The following is a 19437-nucleotide window of genomic DNA, read 5'->3' as shown; positions in this document are numbered from 1 at the left end:
TACATTTACAGATTTGTTGCACTCAAGTGTAGACGTGTCGTTTATACAGTGCATCACATGCATCGATCATGTGTAGGAGCCCAAACAGACCTTCTCCTTCATTTTCTCCATCTTCTTCACAGAACTCCGTCGCTGTGGACGATCGTCGTGACCGTAACGCAGGAGGCTGGTGCTGATGTCGTTGGCCTTGCCGATGTGCTTCTCCTCCTGTTTTTCCGCCTCTTTCAGCTTGCTCTCAGCGCTGAGGCTCTCAGTGTGGTACATGTGGTACGTCTTCATCACCTGTGAGAAGCAGAGGTGAGACTTTTCATCACGGTGAAACTGGAGAGCATTTGTTCAGAGAGATGTGACTTTGATAGAACATGAATAACCAGAAAAGTGGATGTTTTGACATTTTAAAATGCAGCGTTTGTTCAACAGTAACACAGGCACAGTGAAGGGTGATGCTGATGATATGTACAGCAGTTTTATAATTTGCTTTTTGACATTGATATCCATGTCATGTAGAATCCATTCGTCTCTTCATCAGCTACACATCCTTTATCCTGTAGAGGGTTGCAGTGTGCTGGAGCCTTTCCCAACTCAAAATGGACAAGAGGCCGGTCGCTAGTCTATCACAGGGCTAACGCACAGAGACAGACAATCCTGCACGCTCACGCCTACGGCAAAATCAGGATTACCAGTTGACACAGCTGTGGGAGGAAGCTGGAAACCCACGTAGGCACAGAAAAGCCCGAGATGACCAGCAGGTATGAACCCATTCACAAGCTAAAATATTACATTAACACCCCGTTTAACTGCAGGGTAGTGCTACATGTGATGCCAAGCAAACCACACCTTAAATCTTAAGCCTATCGTGCTTCATTTTGTCAGCTCTACATAACAGGGGGACTTGTTGATTAAGCTGCGCAATGATGGATGAGCTGAAGTAAATGATGCCTTGCAACCATTTCTTGTCCTTTTGAAAATGAGGTGCAAAACAGGAGAAAATAAATGGAAAAAGTGACAAAGCTTTCAATAATTGATGTGTAAAACATTCTCCAATTTACTCCAAATGAGGCTAATTTATGCAGATGTACTCCATTGTTGTTCAATGATCAGGTTATGATGAAGAAAAGACAATACGCGGTTACATATGAACTCATGTGAACCCTCTGCTCATCACAAACGTAAACACGAGGGCGTAAAGATTACTCATTGTGCTCATAGGAGAGTCATATTTTTAATGACATTTCCCAACTGAGCCGGAGGTGTTGCTGTGCTGGGTGTGTCTGCATTGTTATGTCTCAGTGTCCTCACCACAGTGCAGCACAACGCAAAAAGATCTCAGCAATGTCAAGCACGAGCTGTATGTTGTCCAAAAACAATCCACACTCCCACCTGCGAGATTTATCGAAGAGACCGCATGTAAATGTTTAACTTGCAACCCCTAAATCAACAGCACAGTCATACGGCCGCTTCTCCATCACTGGTTCTCAAGTTCTGGTTTCCTAGCAACCCCGACTGAACTGGACGTGCAAAGGACGGCGAGATCGATCAGCAGGGGAGGAAGGAGGTTACAAAGTGACAGCGAGCAAACCTTCTCTGCTACACAGCAAACAACAAACTACTCGGTTCCCACAAAAAGAAAGCAGCGGGTCAATACCAGAGACGAGCCCGGTGGACATTTGTTTAACGCATAACTGCTAAAATTAAACATTTCGTTTAAGCTGTGAAACTTTATCAAACCCAAAGTTGAACAGGCTCCTGCTGTTCCTTGTGCCGCGTGTGGGAGCTGCAGACAGGCATTTAATAATGCATGAATCAGAGAGAGGAAAAATCAATACCAGTACAGCAGTAATGTTAAACGTGCTGTATAATGTTACATGTGAGGATATTTTTCACGTGCTTTGTAGTGTATCGTGCCAGCATTTCTGCTTCCAATCTATTTGCTCCACATTCACTCGACCGAAACATCATTTTACGAGTAAAAAAGATGATCAACATCCACCGAAGCTGCAGAAATGCTTTTGATACTCGGTTCTATTTTGTCGTTACGCTACCGCTTTTATAAAGTCTATTCTGTAAATAAACTGTAATTTGCAAAAATCTGAAAAGGACTTCATCGGTGATGAGCCGCTTTCTGCTCCCTCACAGCTCTTTAGAAAAGAAATCAGAACTTCAAATATTTCAATTAAAAGTATTATAGAGGCTGTCAAAGTAGGGCGTAATTACAGTTTGAGGTCACCGTCAGTTTTACAGAACAGTGATAAAAGAGCTCTAACGAACGGACCCAACCTTGCCCAAGGTTTTTCAATTATCTCTGATTGATCACCGGGAGTATTTACCCAATAACAACTCAGATGGAAGGCAAGTGATTAAATCTGCAGCAAGCAGCCAAAGGTTGGGTCTCACAATCAGCAAAAAGTGAAATTAAATCATTCAGTTAAAAAAAGAAATAGGTGTACTGTAAGTATCTTAAAATAAGCTTGTTCTAGTCCATTAGACTGAATTGCAATTCATCTAAAAATGAAAACTACTGCAAACATTAAGGAGGATGCAAGTGTCAGTCTATTTCAAGATGTACGAAACTTAATATTAAGACTGCTCTATTGTTTTAGATATGAGGTAGGATGTTCAATTAGAAATCCTGTTCCTTCTCTGTTCTCCTAAAGTAACTTGCATCGTTGCCTTATATGTGTTAATGTTGTATGTTTTGGTCTGTTCTGTCCATTTTTATATAGTTTTAATTAGTATTTTACCAGCTCCACGCTTTGAATCATCTTTTGAATTAATAACTACAGATCATGGTGTCACTGAGACCCAGAGGAGAACACTCTGGTGAGTTTGTTGTCCCACATACAGCAGATGATATCACTGTTTCAATTCATTTTCTGCAGCCAAATGAAGCTGCAGCAGCATCAGATGTTTTCTATCTACACCAGCACACGGTCCACGCCTGCGTGTTCAGTGTTTCGTATCTATGTACAGGCGTTTCCACGGACACGCGTTCCATATGAGAGCACATCATATGACAATCCACGAAGAGTGACAAATGTCACCACATCGCACAAGCAGAGGCGTCTGATTACATGTAATATTAGCTGAAAACATTACAGTGGCTCATGTTTGCTGTGAGCACAGAGCACCTCTGCAAAACAGACTGCTGAGTCTGCTTGAAGCGCAGCTAGAGGCAAGAACACTCTCTCCTTCAAATGATGTAGAAATTCACAGAGGGAGGAAGAATGTAAATTTCCTCCTTTCACGACCTCGGGAGGGGGAAGAAATGACCTGTTAAGGGCTGCTCTGCTGATAAGGCATATCTGCTATGTGCAGTGTCAGGCCAGCTGCTTCACAGGTTACAGGTTTAGATCTGAAAAAAGTCTGGCTCGAGGATTGATATGCCACAGGCAGCCAACACAAGGGAGAAGCAAAACAAAAAAAGAATGGTACAAATGTTAGGTAAGCAAGGACAACGGTGTTTGTTTGACTCACTGTGTAGAGTTCATTGGTAACTTTCACCAACTCTTCGTGCATCTGCACTCCAATGTCTTTACTCTGCAAAAGAGGAAAAACAGGTGACAGTTTATAGGTGGCAATAATACCACAGTTAAAGGAGAAATGAAGACAGGTATTCAAGCATCTGAGACCAGGAACTGGGTTGCTTAACAGAACTGCTTTCCTGCATGTGAAAAACTTGAAGGCTGTGTGCCAGTTTTATTTTGTATGTGAGGGATGTCAGCAGGCGCTGAAATGCTGTCATTACTCTGCACCAGAAAAGATCTAATACAATGCCCAAAGTGCTCATGCAGACAAAAATAGAACAGTGCAGTAGCTGCAGAACATTTCCCATGGAGTCACAGTTTCAGCTCAGTTACAGGGGATAAGAGCCTATGATGAATTGGACATGTCCCACAATAGGGCTTATAGTCCGAGAGGAGGAATGCTGCCAGTGGAGAGTCACTCTGGAAATCCTGTTGAGGGGATGTGAAGCGACGTTCAGCCCGATCAATCCTGTTTTTTGTCACCTCTCAGGGACCACTTGTCAAAACAGCAACCTTGCACTTTCACATGTGACAAGAATCCAACTTCAGCATATTCAGTGCGTTTTAACTTTGTCTTAACAAAAGCCAGAGTTGATTCATTCCCTTCCCAGCATGTGTAATTTATTAACATCGAGACTGCACTGCAGCTGAACCAAGATGCTTGAGCATAACAGGATTATTGTTGTGGAGAACTTTGGCACAATCTGAGCTAACTTTTTGCAAAGGGAGTTTTTCTGCAGGCAGTTATTAGTTCTTTTCTTTGTGCTGGCCACAAGCCATCTCACTGGAGTCAAGGCTTCCGTCGAAAAAGTGCAGAGCCCCCTAGAGGGCATAAATTACTGCGGACTCCTGCTACTGTCAAACGATACCGATTTGAAATCCCCAAAGTAGTTTGTTCATCACAGTTGCCTTTCCACAGCCACTCTGCTACTCTCATCGGTACCATACGTTAAGTATACACACTCAGAGGCATGACAAAAGTTAGGAAGACTGAGTGCATTCTATGATGAGACTAACTTCATGTGAATTTGGCGAGAAATAAGGCGAGTAAGAGGAGGGATGACGAGAGTGTTGAGGTTTAAATAGAGTCTCAAGAGGGAGTGAAATGGGTACGATATGTAGACTGGCAAAACGATGGGATCAGCTTTATGTGGACACTTCCAAAAAGCTCAAAAACACTGATAAACCTAGTGGGGAACTTATTGTAAGAAGTTTCCAGGACATCTATTCATGCAAAAAGTGTAAAACAATTAGAGCACTGATTAAATATTAGTGGGCACATCAAGAGACAATTACACGGCAAATCTAATTACACGAGTAAAAATCATCTCAGTTTAGTCTTCAAAGGGAACATCGTGTTTGAGGACCACATGGCATGAAATATGCTGTATATCCTGACATTTATGTGCCCTACATCCAAACACATTTGTACTGTTGGCGTGGCATTAAGTTCCCAGCTGTGGGCATCAGTCATGCGATTCGAGCAGATGAGTTCTGTGGCTGTGTGCGTTAGTAACGGTCAGGGTTGCGAGCCTGCATCCATTCCGTTCTGACCTTTTTGAAAAGTCTGATGACATCCTCGCCCACGTGCGCCAAACGGACAATGACGTTGCTGTTGTAGATGTCGCTGAGAGTGGCGTGGTCTCTGCTCTCCCGGCGAGTCTGGTCCAGCACCAAATACCAGCAGTTCACAGTGGACAGGAGGTTTTGGTCTTTTCTGAAACAGCAAGGGGAAGACGTCGTTAGCATGTAAATACTGAATTAAGGTTATGACTTCAAGGGACACTTAATACTTAACTGTAATTTCAGACCACCCAACCTGAACTGGAAAATTTTAATTATTAGCTGCAACACAAAGTAAAAAAAGCAGCAAATGCCCTACACACACCAAATGGTGCATGACTGATTTCAGCTTTGAGCAAAGCGTTTGGCACTCGAGCGCTGGCATGTATTTAAACATGAAGCTCGATGAAGACTTTCTTACTGCAAGAGGCTTCGGCTCTATCATCTGGTACCAGCTCTGGGGCTTTACATGGTACGATCAGGAGGTCACTGCACATGTGGTGAGGAATTAACAAAAAAGGAGGCAGTCGTACAGTTCACTAGCACACTCCTTGGCACGCATTGACACACACAGACAGGCGGCATGCTGACAGCCGCTTTGCTCAAGAGAGCATGTGAGTTCAATTATCCTCGTACTAAAGAGTTGTTTTCTTCTTGTCTTTTGTCTTTAGAGAGCGTTTAAGTCTTTTCCTAACCACTGTGACTACATACAGCGCCTATAAAAGTATGCATCCTCTCGTCTCCTTTTAGTGTTTCTCAACATTAAATCACGGTCAATTTCATTTGGGAGGAGACACCTACGACTCCTCTGAAAGCGTTACAAGCCAGTCACAGTGATGGGTACAAGATGGTGTTTGGTATCTGATGGCCACAACACTACATTTTGAGCTCATCAGACTAAATAACTTTCTTCCAGCTGACTTCAAAGTCTAACACATGCCTTCTGGTGAACTCTAGCCAAGATTTAATACAAGCTTTTTTTCCCCAACAGTGACCTTCTCTTTGCCGCTCGCCCAGAAAGCTTTGACTGGTGAACAGTTTTATGCACAGCGTCACCTACTTCAGCTTCAGAGGAGTCATAGGAGTCTTGGTGGCCTCTTTAGTTTCTTTCCAGGAAGACTCATGTATGTGAAATGTTCCTTCCATTTCTCAATGATAGATTTTAACTGTTATGCAAGAGCTACTCAGTGGCTTGGAAATGTCCTTGTATTCATTCCCCGACTTGTGCCTTTTAATAACCTTTCCAGGAAGTTGCTTTTAGTGTTCTTTTGTCTTCATGGTTGTAGTTACAGCCATGAGTCACCAGTTCACACATTCACTGCACTTGGATGATCTTCATTTCACTAATTGTGTGACTTCTTACATCGACCTGCTGTACGTGTGGTGAGTCACTTCAAAAAGTTATGAATCCTTAGGCAGTTATTTGTTTCATATTATAGTACATTATTTATATTTTTAAATAATTGACGTTGCTTTGTAGAAATCTGGTTTCACTTTGACATGAAAAATCAGTTTTTGTAAATTCTCATCAAAAGAAAGTCAAATTAAATTGACCATGATTCAGTGTTGAAAACCAATAAAACAGGGAAAACGTCCAAATACTTTTTATAGCGTCTGTATAAAAAATGCCGTATCATATTACTTGTTATGCAAAGGCTGCTTAAAAGCTGTGTCTATAAACACATTCTTCTGCTGGACAATCGATGACATATGCTGGGATTCAAACCGAATCCAAGTCCGCTTCTCCTTTACTGATTTATGAAAAGAGAAGATTAAAGTCAGGATGAATAACGTTGACTGTTTGCATATCTTTGTTGACAGGGAAGCGGACGTTCAGAAGGCACTTCAGATGTAGATAGCCGTCTCTGCTGATTTGCATCCACATATCAAACCTGCAATAAGTTGCTATGGAGTCATTAGTGTGTTGGTCAGTGTGCCATCCTTCCTGCCATAGCCTCCCCCATAATGCACAATGATCACTGCTTGTAAAGGTAGAATTTATGGCTATCCATCCATCCATCCATTATCTATACACCGCTTAATCCTCACTCGGGTTGCGGGGGAGCTGGAGTCTATCCCAGCTGACTCAGGGTGAAGGCAGGTTCACCTGGACAGGTAACCAGTCTATCACAGGGCTACACTTAGAGACAGACAACCAAGCACACTCACGGACAATTTAGAATCACCAATTAACCTTAACATGTTTGTGGACTGTGGGAGGAGGCTGGAGAAACCGGAGAGAACCCACGCTGCATGGGGAGAACATGGAGACTCCACATAGAAAGATCCCGAGTGTCCTCACTAGGACAGCGACCTTCTTGCTGCGAGGCAACAGTGCTAACCACCAAGCCACCAATAATAATATGAGTTGTCATCTTGCTAGCTCCTTCTTATGTAGACAAAGAAGAAACAACGCACATATTCCGATTGTACCACAATACTGAACAAAAACACCAAACGCAGCAACAACGTACCATCCCAAACCTCAAGCAGCAAACTCAGCAAAGATGGATTAAACAACCAGCAGTGATGAGATGATGACCTCAGTAGGTATCAATAATGTGCCTCACTGAAAGGTGCCTTTTCAAGCAGAATACAATACTAGCTGCAGCAGCTGCAGGTTTTCAAGTCAATAAACTGACCCGACCAATGTCCTGATAGTTTAGAAACAAGATAATATTACAATATGATATGCACAGAGGGTGTCTGAAACATGCAGCCACTGGGACACAGAATCAACAGGCCATCGATGTGCAATAATAATAATAATCAAACGCATTTATATTAAAGCTCAGTCTCTTATTTATTGGTCAAACTGCAAATAATATTTAGTGAAGACTCTGGCTTTTATTATGCAAACTGTACAGAAAGCACTATGTTAAGTGTCATAGATAATTCAATAGAGATTGTTTATTAAATGTATTTACATCTCCATAGCAGACATTTCATAGATTCCTTTGCTATTTCTCGGTGTTGGGAACCTCAATGTGACAGCTCTTTTTTCTCACTACAATCACCTGGTCCAGTAATAGAGATTGATCACATGTCATTTTCATCTAACATGCAGGTTAATGTGCCCTTAAAACAGTGTAGCATTTAAAAACTTCTTAACAAGTCTCGATTGATTCTTGTCTATAGATTTATGTCCAGTAATTTTGTACTTGTACGGTTGGACTCTCTGTACTTTGTCGTCTAAAAAACAAAAAACACGGATGCAGCGCAGCATCTTCATGTGAATCTGAAATACAGAAGTTATTTTTGACTCTAATCTTAGTTTTGAAGATCACACTGAAAGAGAACTCTTCACTTGTTTTCTGTCAACCGCGTCAAAACTTTGATCATCTCCATCCTCGGAGAATTGTATTTACGCTTTCATTTTCTTTTTGAAGTGAATTATGGCTGTTTTTTTTCCCCGTCTCGGAGAAGCTCACTCTAATCTTCAGCTAATGCTACCAGAGAAGAAAGGAGGTATGGCGCCCCCGTTCTAGTTCGTGCATTCAAAATAATGCTGAAGTTTAAGAAGACACTTAACTTACACTGACTTATTTTCATTTTAACTTTGCTTATTTGTTTCAGAAGTTAAATCAACCTCAATTAGTCTGTATCTGAACCCTGTTTTTTATATTTTCATCATTCAACATTTGGCTTTTTTCATGCTTGCGGTTATATCTGGTTAGATTTAAAGCTCAGTTTGACTCTGTCCTCCTGTCTGGACGAATTATGTTGGAAAAAGTGGTCCAAACTTAAAACCTTTCAGACTGCTGTTCTGTACAAAGTTAAAAGAGATGTTCTCATGTGATCCTAAAGGTAATCTGGAGTGCTGGGTATCAGCATCTCCTTTTTGCTTTTCCTTTCATCCTTTAACTCTTTGAAAAAAAACAAGACGAAACCATCCCTACAGGCCTCCTTTCAAGCACAGCAGGTGTTTGATCCTGGACACGGGATGGCAGCAACCTGAATGTAAATGTTTGGCTGTTGGCTGCTCCTGAATAAGTATGAGGCAGTAGTGTTCAGGACACAAAAGGAGTTGATGTCAAAACTGTTCATGGAAGATGACAGAAGGAGGTTTTACACCTGACAGCCTACAATGAGAACAACGATATCGCGACATGCTCTCCGCATCAGATAAACGCAACACTCAGCTGAGTTTGCTGGCAATTCAACCACGTACCGCACTTACAACTGGTGGAAAACAAACTGCAAGCGTACACAGAGTCATTATTTTTCCTGCAGCCATTTAACTATATGAGGTTTTTAAAAAATGCTCCCTGACAGCCGCCTTTATTAGAGACAGAAATTAAAATCTGAAAGGATCACTGATAAGAAAAAAAAGTCCCTTCTGTAACTCCAGGGGAAAGGCTGCACCGTATTATTAATGATAAAGACTTCGTCACACCGTTTTAGTCTGCGAGTACGAATCCAGCTTTTGACAGACAGACATGATGATGACCATTTAATGTGACGCAGGAGAATCTGGGACAGTGGTGGGGTGCAGAGGCAAGTCATGCAATGTGAGCTTTTTTTTTCTAAACAGGGGTCTCCCTATGAGGGAATGCTCCATTTATCAACATCCCAGTGACGGCGAGCTCTCCAACATGATTACGCTTTACGTCCAATTGGCTGGAGAGACTGAAAGAGAGATGGAAGGACCTCTCCTGAATAAACCAACATGTTTGTTATGCCTGACTGACGCAGCCAGGTCACATGAAGGAGCGTACAGCCGTCATGAATCAATTATCTCACATGTTCTGTAGTACTACATGTGAAATTTTCTGCATTGCTTATCCAACGCTGCTTAGGGCAGATTTTAATGTGACACTCAATGTTTTCTTTCCAGAGCTTTCAAAGCTTAATTGAAAAATCTTTTTGTAATATCAATTTCTCAGAGGCATAAATCTCAAATTTGTACTCTTATTATCAGTTTTCAACAAATCTTTAAAGCACTCTGAAATGCAAAAACAGAGCTGTACAAATATGGTTTGATTCATTCATCTTTCAGCCTATTTGCAAACTTTTATGTACCATATTTGAAGTGAGCATACTTCTGCTGCTCATCCCTGTTGTTTTCCATTATCTCCTATTTATGCTCAGGGATTCTAATCAACCACGCAGACATGAGCAGCACATACAATCAGAACACAGTCCAAAAGTCAGGGTTTGCTGCAGGCCTCGTCTCCGAAGCAGCTCCTCAGCGTGCTGCAGGGTATGTTTGTTTCATGACCGCTGATCTCACATCCAGTAAAAACTACTGAAGTCGATCTGGGTAAAACAGCCGCTCTTGTTTGTTTGTCCAGATTCCTAAATGAAGCTTTCATGTATTTACTGTGCCCATTGAGAAAATACATTGGGTTAGCAGTCTGGTGTGAAGTTGTTTGAGAATGGAAATGAAATGACAGCCACAGAGAAAAGACGGGGGATGGATAAAGAGTCTGACCTAGTTGGGAGGAACACAGCAGCCCGAGGCCACAGGCTTCCTTGGCCCTGGCTTCATTTCAGGTCATTTCTTTTGCTTCCATCCCTCCTCTCCTTTTTTGCTGTTTATCCCGCCCCCCCTCACTTTTCTTCTGTCTCTGCTTTCATCTGTCTGTCCAGCGCTGGTGATCAATATAAAATATGTGGTTTAACAGGCAGACACATTGGACACAGACTGCTTTACACAGTCTGGAGGGACTCACTTGAAGTGCTGGTGCTCTCTGGAGGTGCGGATCTTGGAGGAGTAGCGCTCGGCCAGTTTGTCCAGGCCTCTGGAGTACTCCAGCTGGAGCTCGGCCTTTCGGCGGAAGAACTCCTGCAGGTCCTGCAGCAGCTGCAGCCGGGACTCGGACTGCTGTTCCAGACAACGGAACTGCTCCACCAGCTGGTTACGGATCTCTGCGAATCAAAAGGAGAGACCGTCTTCAGAATAAATAAAGCCTCTCTGAGAGAGTGGGCTTACATGCTGGGCCTCACTTCTGCCTGCCAGACAGTGCTGCAGGTCAGCACTAAACCCACAGCGTTTCAGCAGCGGATCGAGTGAAGCATGTAAACACAAATATGTGAGGATACAGTTAAGCCAGCACAAGCACTAATAAAAGAAGAAAGTCATCATAATTGGATAAAACCGGATGTCAAAGTGCATTTGTCTGCTGTCTGTATGTGTGTGTGTGTGTGTGTGTGTGTGTGTGTGTGTGTGTGTGTGTGTGTGTGGTGGGAGGGAGGGGGTGTCTAAACGCTGGGGTAGCACACGTGCATATGAGATGCACGTCTGATGATTGCAGCAGACAGCACGGAAAATATAAAATAGGTCAGCTTCTCAAAATGCATTGTGCTGAGCGAGCCTTCAGAGAAGTTTGTCTTGAGAAAACAAATTGCAAGCATTCTTTCGATTACAAGATTACTGTGGTCTCTGTGTATGAGGTCTGGAAAACTGCTGCTCTTGTTCATAGTCTGAGAATGAAGAACAATTATGTTCATGTCAAGAATTTTGAAAATATACTTGATGTGGTATTTATAACCACGGGGCTTACAGATACGGAAATCGATACTTGTCGAATTAGATTCCTCTCATTACAACTAGGTATTCGTTGTCCAGGAAACATTCAGGTGTCGTTTTGTTCAACTCATACATCTCATTATTAAGTAAACTTGAATTTGACGGTTTCCTATAAATCTTCTCAGTGGTAGATTTTTTTTTTTGACCAGAGCTAAACGACTGGACTCCCTCCTGGGCAGCCTCTATTGATATTTCAGTAGGCTGCTCCTAGGGATTGCAGCTAATAAAAGCATCCAATAAAGTAATAACATCACTTTTACAGTCTTACATTAACACTGAAAAGGAATACAAATCACATTCTGTGTCATCCGTATACTGTTTATTGTGAGGCCGTCGTAAATCCCGGGGCTAAGAGGCTGCTGAATGTGAATCGTATATCAAGTCAGAGCAGAGGACAGATTGATTTGGTGCATTTGGAATGTCCTGGTATTGCAAATATACACTAAATTCCTAAAATGATCAAGCCGGGGCTGAAAGAAATAAACAGATCAATAGCTATTTATTACAACTACATTTTGTAAGTCTTTGATTTCAATTTGCTTGAGAATAACAGCCGGATAAAAGAAATTTGTCAATCAATAATACAATAAAAATCACCGTATAACAAGATAATTTCGCAGAAAGCCAACAAACAACCAGCCTTTTCCAGCATTGTGACAGTCGAAGCAGTTCAGTTTAGCGTATAGCATGTCAACCTAAACTACTGCTGAGTTCACATCTGTGGATTATAAATACTTGCATATGTACACAGGGAGAATAAACAAAGCTTCTCTCTGTACGTGACAATAAGAACCAGTTGAGCAACACTGAGACGGCTGAAGTTTCCACTATGACAGACTGTTACAACCATGCATATGATTGCCGTGCACTGAGAAGACCTCTGTATGAATCCATCAATGGAAAAGATTGCCCAGCACAAGAAAGGCCTTTTTGTTCCGTCCTAAATGCTGTTTCTGTATCTACAATAAAGGGGTTTCGACAATGCCTCCCTGAACGTCTGCGAGTGGAAACGTGAATGAGTGAGCAGGAGGCAGAAAAACAGAGTAAATATGTGGTCCCTTGCTATCTGTAGATGCACCCCTCGTGGTCCCCACAGTTGCCCAGTTGCCTGGTTACATGCCTCTGGAGGCATCTCAATGAGAGCAGGCCAGTTCTCTGCTCTGACAGTCGCAGCAGTCAGTCTGTTTAGCATAATGGCCAAGGACAAGGGCAACTTACTCTGCTTCGAAATACTCAACAAACAGCCTGTGATGATGAATGAGGCAGCAATCAAGTTCAACACAGACAGAACTGTCTTGTACTCCTGTACTAAAATAGACCGCTGAACAACACAATTTGTCGGCCTCTGCGACTTAAAAAATCTTTAGTCATACGGTGACGGTGCACAAGAGTGAGCAGACAATACGAGGAGCAAATCAAAAGTGATTTCACTCCATAAATTTCTAAGGGAAACATCAAATAGACTCATGATATTTGCATTCGCTCTCCTGTGAGGATGTTATTTTTAGATCCTAAACTGTTACTAGGGACGGTGCAATACTGCACTACATTCGATGAATCATTCAAGCCTTTGCAGAGTAATGCATAATTACATAGAAGCTGGCAAGGAGTTCAAGCGAATTATATACCAAGAAATAAGCCTCAAAAAGCTAAACGCAGTCTTTCTCTTTTCTATCTTTTTATTGACGACACAAGACCAATGAAACACTGAGGCACATGCTGTACCAGGTTTTCTTCCTTCGAACAGTGTGCAGCCAAAATGAATAAAATGTTCCACACCCAAAGGCTTGTGGAAATTCACTAATAGGATTTCAGACATTTGTAATGTTATTTTCTCCAAACCCCAAACGGTTAATATCCTGACATGTACTGGTGACTTTAACAAGCATTCTGAGCATAAATTAATTGCTTCCAGAGACTTGTGGGGGGCAACGCTGAAGGAGAATGAAGAAAAGAGCTCTATATGCTTAAGTCACTGGAACACAGCGAACACAGCACAAAGCATGCTGCAAATGTGAATATGTTAGAGCCTTTTAATACATAAATACAGCAACTAAAATCCGCTTGATCCTCAGCTGAAACGTAACCGTATCACCCACATTGTTTAGTAAATTCCCGATAATTAAAAGCACAGACTTGGAAAGGGAAAGTGTCTGCCTGCACTCAGCTGCTACAAGCCTTGACCTCCTCCAAAGGTCAAAAAGACAAAACACACCAAGTTCAAACGCAGCATGTCTGTGGCGGCTACAATCCTGGATCTCTGACAGACAATTTATTGAAATCAGGGGAAGATATTGCTCACTGTTGCCTTGCGGCTTTGCCAGTTCGGCTCCTGCATCACTGCAGCATAAAGCATCAAATATCACATAGTGAGGAGTCATTGTCACCACAGAAACCTGTTTAAACTAGCCTAGCGCAGCTATTGCAGTGGCCAGCAGCAGTCTCTGGGGCTGTGTCTGCAGTTAGCCATGCGTGGCTAGTCACATGGGGGCTAACCCAGACTGACACGTTGACATAATTTGGTACAAATCAGAGCTCTGTTCTGTGAACACTTGTCTTCTGAATGTAGTAATGGCTATGGTATGCCTTTATAGTCCGTTTGCTTGAGTTCACATTTCTTCCCTTCTCCCTCCACACAAACATCTCTAACAAGGAAAGGCATCACTGTTTGTGCAGCCACAGGACAGGAAAAACCAGGATGCAGCGGGCTGAATTCCAAACAGTTTTGTCTTCAAATCTTGCAACGCTCAACTGTCAGCACGAAACTGTCAGCACAGCAACAAACAGTGTCTCATACACGTTACCAAGACACGGGCAACAAAGATGTTGTTTAACTGGCGTAATGCAACCCTGACATTTCAAGGCAGTATCAGTCGATGCATTCTTTCATTATGATGAATTCCCACAGAGGGGTGTGTCCGCAGGCTCCCCATGGAATGCATATCTGCACTGAGCATGGTGGCGGTAGGCGTGCTTATCGTAGGATGCTACTTTGCATTGTCAGTAGGTCGTGTTACAAATATCACAGCCTTTCCCATTTCTGCCTTTTTCCAATATTTTGGGAACAGACGCCCAAATAAAGTCAGAAATAATGTACACAGATTATGTAATGATATGCATTAACTTAGCAACGGCAAATCTAGTAAAGGTATTGTATTATAGCCCGTTACAGAAATGTGTGTGCAAGACTCCAAACGGATCAAATCGCATTAAAGACAATGTGGCTTACAGCTACAAGTACAGCATGACGCATGATGAGGGGCATCCCCTCATTTAGTGGTGTTTTGGTTTCAGATTAGCAGGAAGCTTGGAGGCATCTCAGGCTGGTCATCTACACAGTTCACCAGGAAAACAGTCACTAAAAAAAAAAACGGCTACTCCAGAAGACAGCTTTGATCACAAACAAAAGAAATATTTAAGTAACAATCGCTAAATGGTGCCTTGACTTTATGACACAAAGCTGTATCTTGTCTCACTGAGAGATTGTTCAGTCATCAGTCAGGCCGTAAAGCCGAGAGCTCAAAACCCACAGCAGCACACACGACGTAACCGAGACCCCGCTGTTTACTGAAATGTGGCATGTTGAAAAATGCACCAAAGTGCATTAGGCTTGTGTCTGATTGAACCGCTGTGCAGTCAGCAACTCAGCATTATTGGAGGCCAGTGTCAGTGTCAGAATAAAGCCCCCACAGCTCCCAAACGATCTAAGCCCAGTTTGCAAATGAGCTTAAGATGTCAGCTTAAAAGCTTTTCCTGAAACTGAGACGAGAGATGGAGCTGTGATGGTTTGCTCCCAGCCGCAGAGCTGATGTGTAGACCAGAAGAAAGAGTGCGTGAAAGACGGCGAGGGAGTCGAACAAACAAACAAAGAGAATGACAAGCAGAGTTTAAACCACACCTCAGACTGCAAAATACTCATCATTCTCTTCATTCCAGATGCAGCTGACGAGCTTTTGTCCTTACAGCTCAATGTACAACAGCAGTGACGTTTAATTAAGTCTATGAAGGTAAAACTTCATTTCAGCATCCTTTAGCGCTGCCACTACATTTCTGAGTGTAAAAAAACATTTGAACAAGACTATAATTCTGAGTAAAGAGCTGTTTTTAATGTTTAATGTGTGTTGCCACTTAATATGAAATTAATTAAGAAAAGCTTCGTTTGATTCTAATCGGGTGCCAGGAAAATTCAAAGCCTGATGCAAATTGGTCCAGATTAAAGTGCAATGAAATGTATACGCTGAGAATCATCGAATAAAAAAATGATTAGTTGGATGACAAGTCCAACATCGCTCCTGTCTGAGGAAGCATGGAGCTACTTGCTAGCTTAGCTTAGCACAAGGCTGGCGAAAAGGGGAAACAACTCACTAGTCCAAAGGTTTTATTCTTTTTTTTTTTTAAAAAAAGAGCCTCCCAGCATTAAGCTCACTCATTACCACATTACATCTTGTTTGCTTAGCCTATGAAAATACAGTTGTGTAAGAACAACTGGCTGGGACACCAGATTGCTAAACCAAGCTAGCTGCTAGCGCCTGCAGATTAGGGAGTGCTACTGATCTTCTAATATAATTACTAACAATACAAGCAATGGGTGTCTATCTGAAAACGTCAAAATATTATTTACATTCTTCATTTTTACCATACGAGGTGGAATTTACACCTGATATTAAGTATGAACTTGTTTACATGGCTGCACGTGTACTGGATCCATGCATAACCCAACAGGCTACGCTAAAGCTGCCACACGGGTCACCATCTAAACAACAAACAACCACATGACATGGTGGAGATCTATACAATTATTTCACACCTTCAGTGAGCGAAGCCCGAAGCTCGCTGTGGTGTTTTCAGTTGAGGTATTTTGCTTCAAAGAGACTGTGCAGCAGATTCAGGATATATTCTAAACCGGTCTGTTTCTACTGGACCAATTAGCTTAATTATAGCCTATAGTAACAATAGGCCCAAACCAAGCTGTGTTTGTGCCGGACCACTTGAAACAGCACCAGGTTGAACAAAGCACTTTGTCCCGTAGGTTTCAACCACTGAGAGGTCATATAGTTAACAAATAATGGTTTAAACAGCTCAGATGGTAGAATAGGTTTAATTCTATCTATCTTTTTTTTAATGATTCGGTAAATACACTCATGTAGCTCATCTTCAGTGATGATTGAATTCATTGAATGTGTTTGGTGTATGAAAAAATCTCAACAAAATATGCTGATCACGCCCTGAAGCTCAAGACGTGGCCTTTAAAAACTCCTTCTAGGGAATATTTGACATTTTTGCCAAGAAACAGACCTCAGCAGATATTCAAACTGGTTGTCGTCGGCTGATATTTTCCACTCTGGCTGGTTAAAAACAATCATTTACTGCACAAGGAAGCCACGACGCCTGAACGACAGTGTTGCACGAAACCACAAGTGTGCAAGGTGATGCACTAAAGTGTGAAGAGCGAACACGACCTGAAGTTGTCTGTAAAAGGCCGATGAGACAGCCCACCCATATCCATCCTTGCACCGTCTGCTCCGATACAGCATCAGCCGTCCTGACTCTCGCCTCTCTCCGGGTGGTTTATCCAGTCACATATTTAGTGGCAGACAGTAAAATCCTTTCATGGTTCATAATTCATACAGACAGCATACATTATTTATGGACTTTCTGAACTGTTGGCTGTGTGACCTTCTCAAGCATTCCCCTCTTCATCCTCACATTACGCCACATTTTGTCCTGGAGTGGCAGGAAAACACTCTTGTCTTTGAAATCACACTGATCATGCCATTTACATGTCATTTAATGTGATCTTTTGACCTTCTTTTCCTTTTTTCCCCCCACATTTAAGCAGCAGTTAAATGTGCTCCAGTGGTAAAAGAAACAACAGCTGCACTTTGGAGCAAATTATGAAGCTCCAGCAGCCTGCATGGCCACACATGCAGGGCTAGGCATGTTCTGGGACTGGAGCAAACAGGCAAACCGGTTGAGCCAAGTTACATCCTAATTATTGCATGAATAAAAAAAAATACAGTGCTGCCACATAATCAGAGCTAGGGTTGAGTTAAAATGTCATTAACTCATGCGTAAAAATAAAAAAAAAAATCCACACAATGTGTCCCACCCCACACAACAGCACAGAAAGCCATATAAAGCTTGTGGTAAAGTTACGCAATAGTGCCTCCACACAGTGAATAACAATGCGATCGGGCCTGCACGTTACCAACCTTTCACTTGGGTCTCATACTCGGCTATAATCTCTTTGTCCTTCTTGACTTTCGCCTGAGATGACATTTTGGGCGATTGCGCGAAGCCTCGAGCCAGGAGGAATCTCTGCCGCCGCGATGCAGCGTTTCAGTCCCCCTCCTCCTCCTTCTCCTCCTCCTCCTCCGTCTGCAGCCTCCCTCTCCCCGGATAGTTGAGCAACAAATCAGACGCGAACCATCGCCCGCTTTGCACAACTTCGGAGGGTTTTTTAAGACGCACTTGGAGGCTCCGCGACGTCGCCGCGCGCTGCGTTCGAGGCTCCGTCGATGTTAAAAGTGCATACTGATGTCCGACCACTCCTCTCCGCCCAGACTCTGCTGCTGCTGCTGCTGCACAGGAGACGAGCCCCGCTGGAGGTTCATGTCACACGGCCGCTGGAGGGGGAGGAACAGCTATGGCAGCCCCGGTGGATAATGCTTCTGCACAACCCTGTCCAGTCTGCCTTTCTCTTTTTTTCTCTCTCTCTCTCTCTCTCTGCAAGTTCAATGCTGCAGAAAAAGGCTGAATGGATGTTAAAGTCAATGTGAGACTCCTCCCCTCCAAACCCCCTCTTCCTCCTCCTCCTCCTCCTCCTCCTCCTCCCTCTTCTTTTCCCACTTTTTTTTTTTTTCTTTTCATGGATGATTTAAGATTCTTCTGTGAAATGAAAACCTTTGCCAATAACAGACACGTCGTCAACATGCCAGAGCTGAGGGGAAATCACACTTTGATTGCTGTGTTTCAGGAACATCAAAAATAACTACAGGGCACAAGAATAGGGGCAAATTAGCCTGTAAATGTTACTATTCTGACTAATTCCACATTTATCATGATTTAATTGCCATCTGAAATACTAGCAGCATTAAATTCCTGCATTTTTCTCGTATTTTATGACATCATTTACACTCTGCATCTCAATTTTATGACACGATTGTTTTCTCATATTAAGAAAACTACATCTACATACTCATCTGCATTAACAAGTACTTCATGCACGTCCATGAAAAGTTACAAGACACAGGTTTAGTGCTGCAAAATACTACATTTCCCACAATGCAACCTCTTCTAATGCCTCTTTCTGTTTGCTAAATGTGTCTGTATTACTTAATTCCCCTTCATGATGCATGCTCCCTGTAAAAATAACTGCATCAACTCCAAACTGAGGAAAACCCCGATGATCTAATTTGGCTCCAGCATCCAGAGATTTCACAACTTCCTTTTACAGACTGTCATAATATCCACGCTGGGTAAGCTGATCTTTTTGTGTACAACCGCTGGAGTGTCCTTTTCAGTAATCAGCGACTCGGGCTTGGCGCTGGACAAAAAGCTAGACAGCAGTTTAATTTTGATGTGCAGTGACTGACCCTAAGCCATGGTGAGATAATCAGAGTGTTTTTGTCACTGGTGTGCAGCCACCACATGTATAGTCATGTGAAAAAATAAGTGTGACAGAAGTTCTTTGCTATTTTTTCCCCATTTGGACATGCTAATATGGGATTCTCTTTTAAACATTTATTTATACTCGAGCAAAAATTATTACATAACAAACACATCTGTCACATGGAAACTGTAAGCACACCCCTACAT

General features: G+C 42.5%; 1 protein-coding gene across 3 annotated transcripts in view; it reads right to left on the bottom strand.

The window, feature by feature from the left end:
* The window catches only part of LOC103360254 (SLIT-ROBO Rho GTPase-activating protein 3-like), a 34447-nt gene extending 16161 nt beyond the window's left edge, over positions 1–18286 (bottom strand). For 2 of the 3 annotated variants that reach the window (XM_008285943.1, XM_008285959.1), the window contains exons 1-5: positions 17832–18286; positions 10763–10958; positions 5079–5241; positions 3475–3537; positions 91–282 (exon numbers count right to left, since the gene is read on the bottom strand). In XM_008285943.1, the coding sequence (XP_008284165.1) occupies positions 91–282; positions 3475–3537; positions 5079–5241; positions 10763–10958; positions 17832–17898 (681 nt within the window). In that variant the 5' untranslated portion in view covers positions 17899–18286. The remainder of the gene's footprint in view (positions 1–90; positions 283–3474; positions 3538–5078; positions 5242–10762; positions 10959–17831) is intronic. The other variant, XM_008285952.1, reaches the window with a different exon arrangement.
* Between the last annotated feature and the right edge of the window lie 1151 nt (positions 18287–19437).

Source organism: Stegastes partitus, unplaced genomic scaffold (assembly GCF_000690725.1).
Source record: "Stegastes partitus isolate 25-593 unplaced genomic scaffold, Stegastes_partitus-1.0.2 Scaffold10, whole genome shotgun sequence".
Taxonomy (NCBI): Eukaryota; Metazoa; Chordata; class Actinopteri; family Pomacentridae; genus Stegastes; species Stegastes partitus.
Note: the sequence above shows the minus strand (reverse complement) of the source record. Positions and strands in the feature narration are given on the sequence as shown.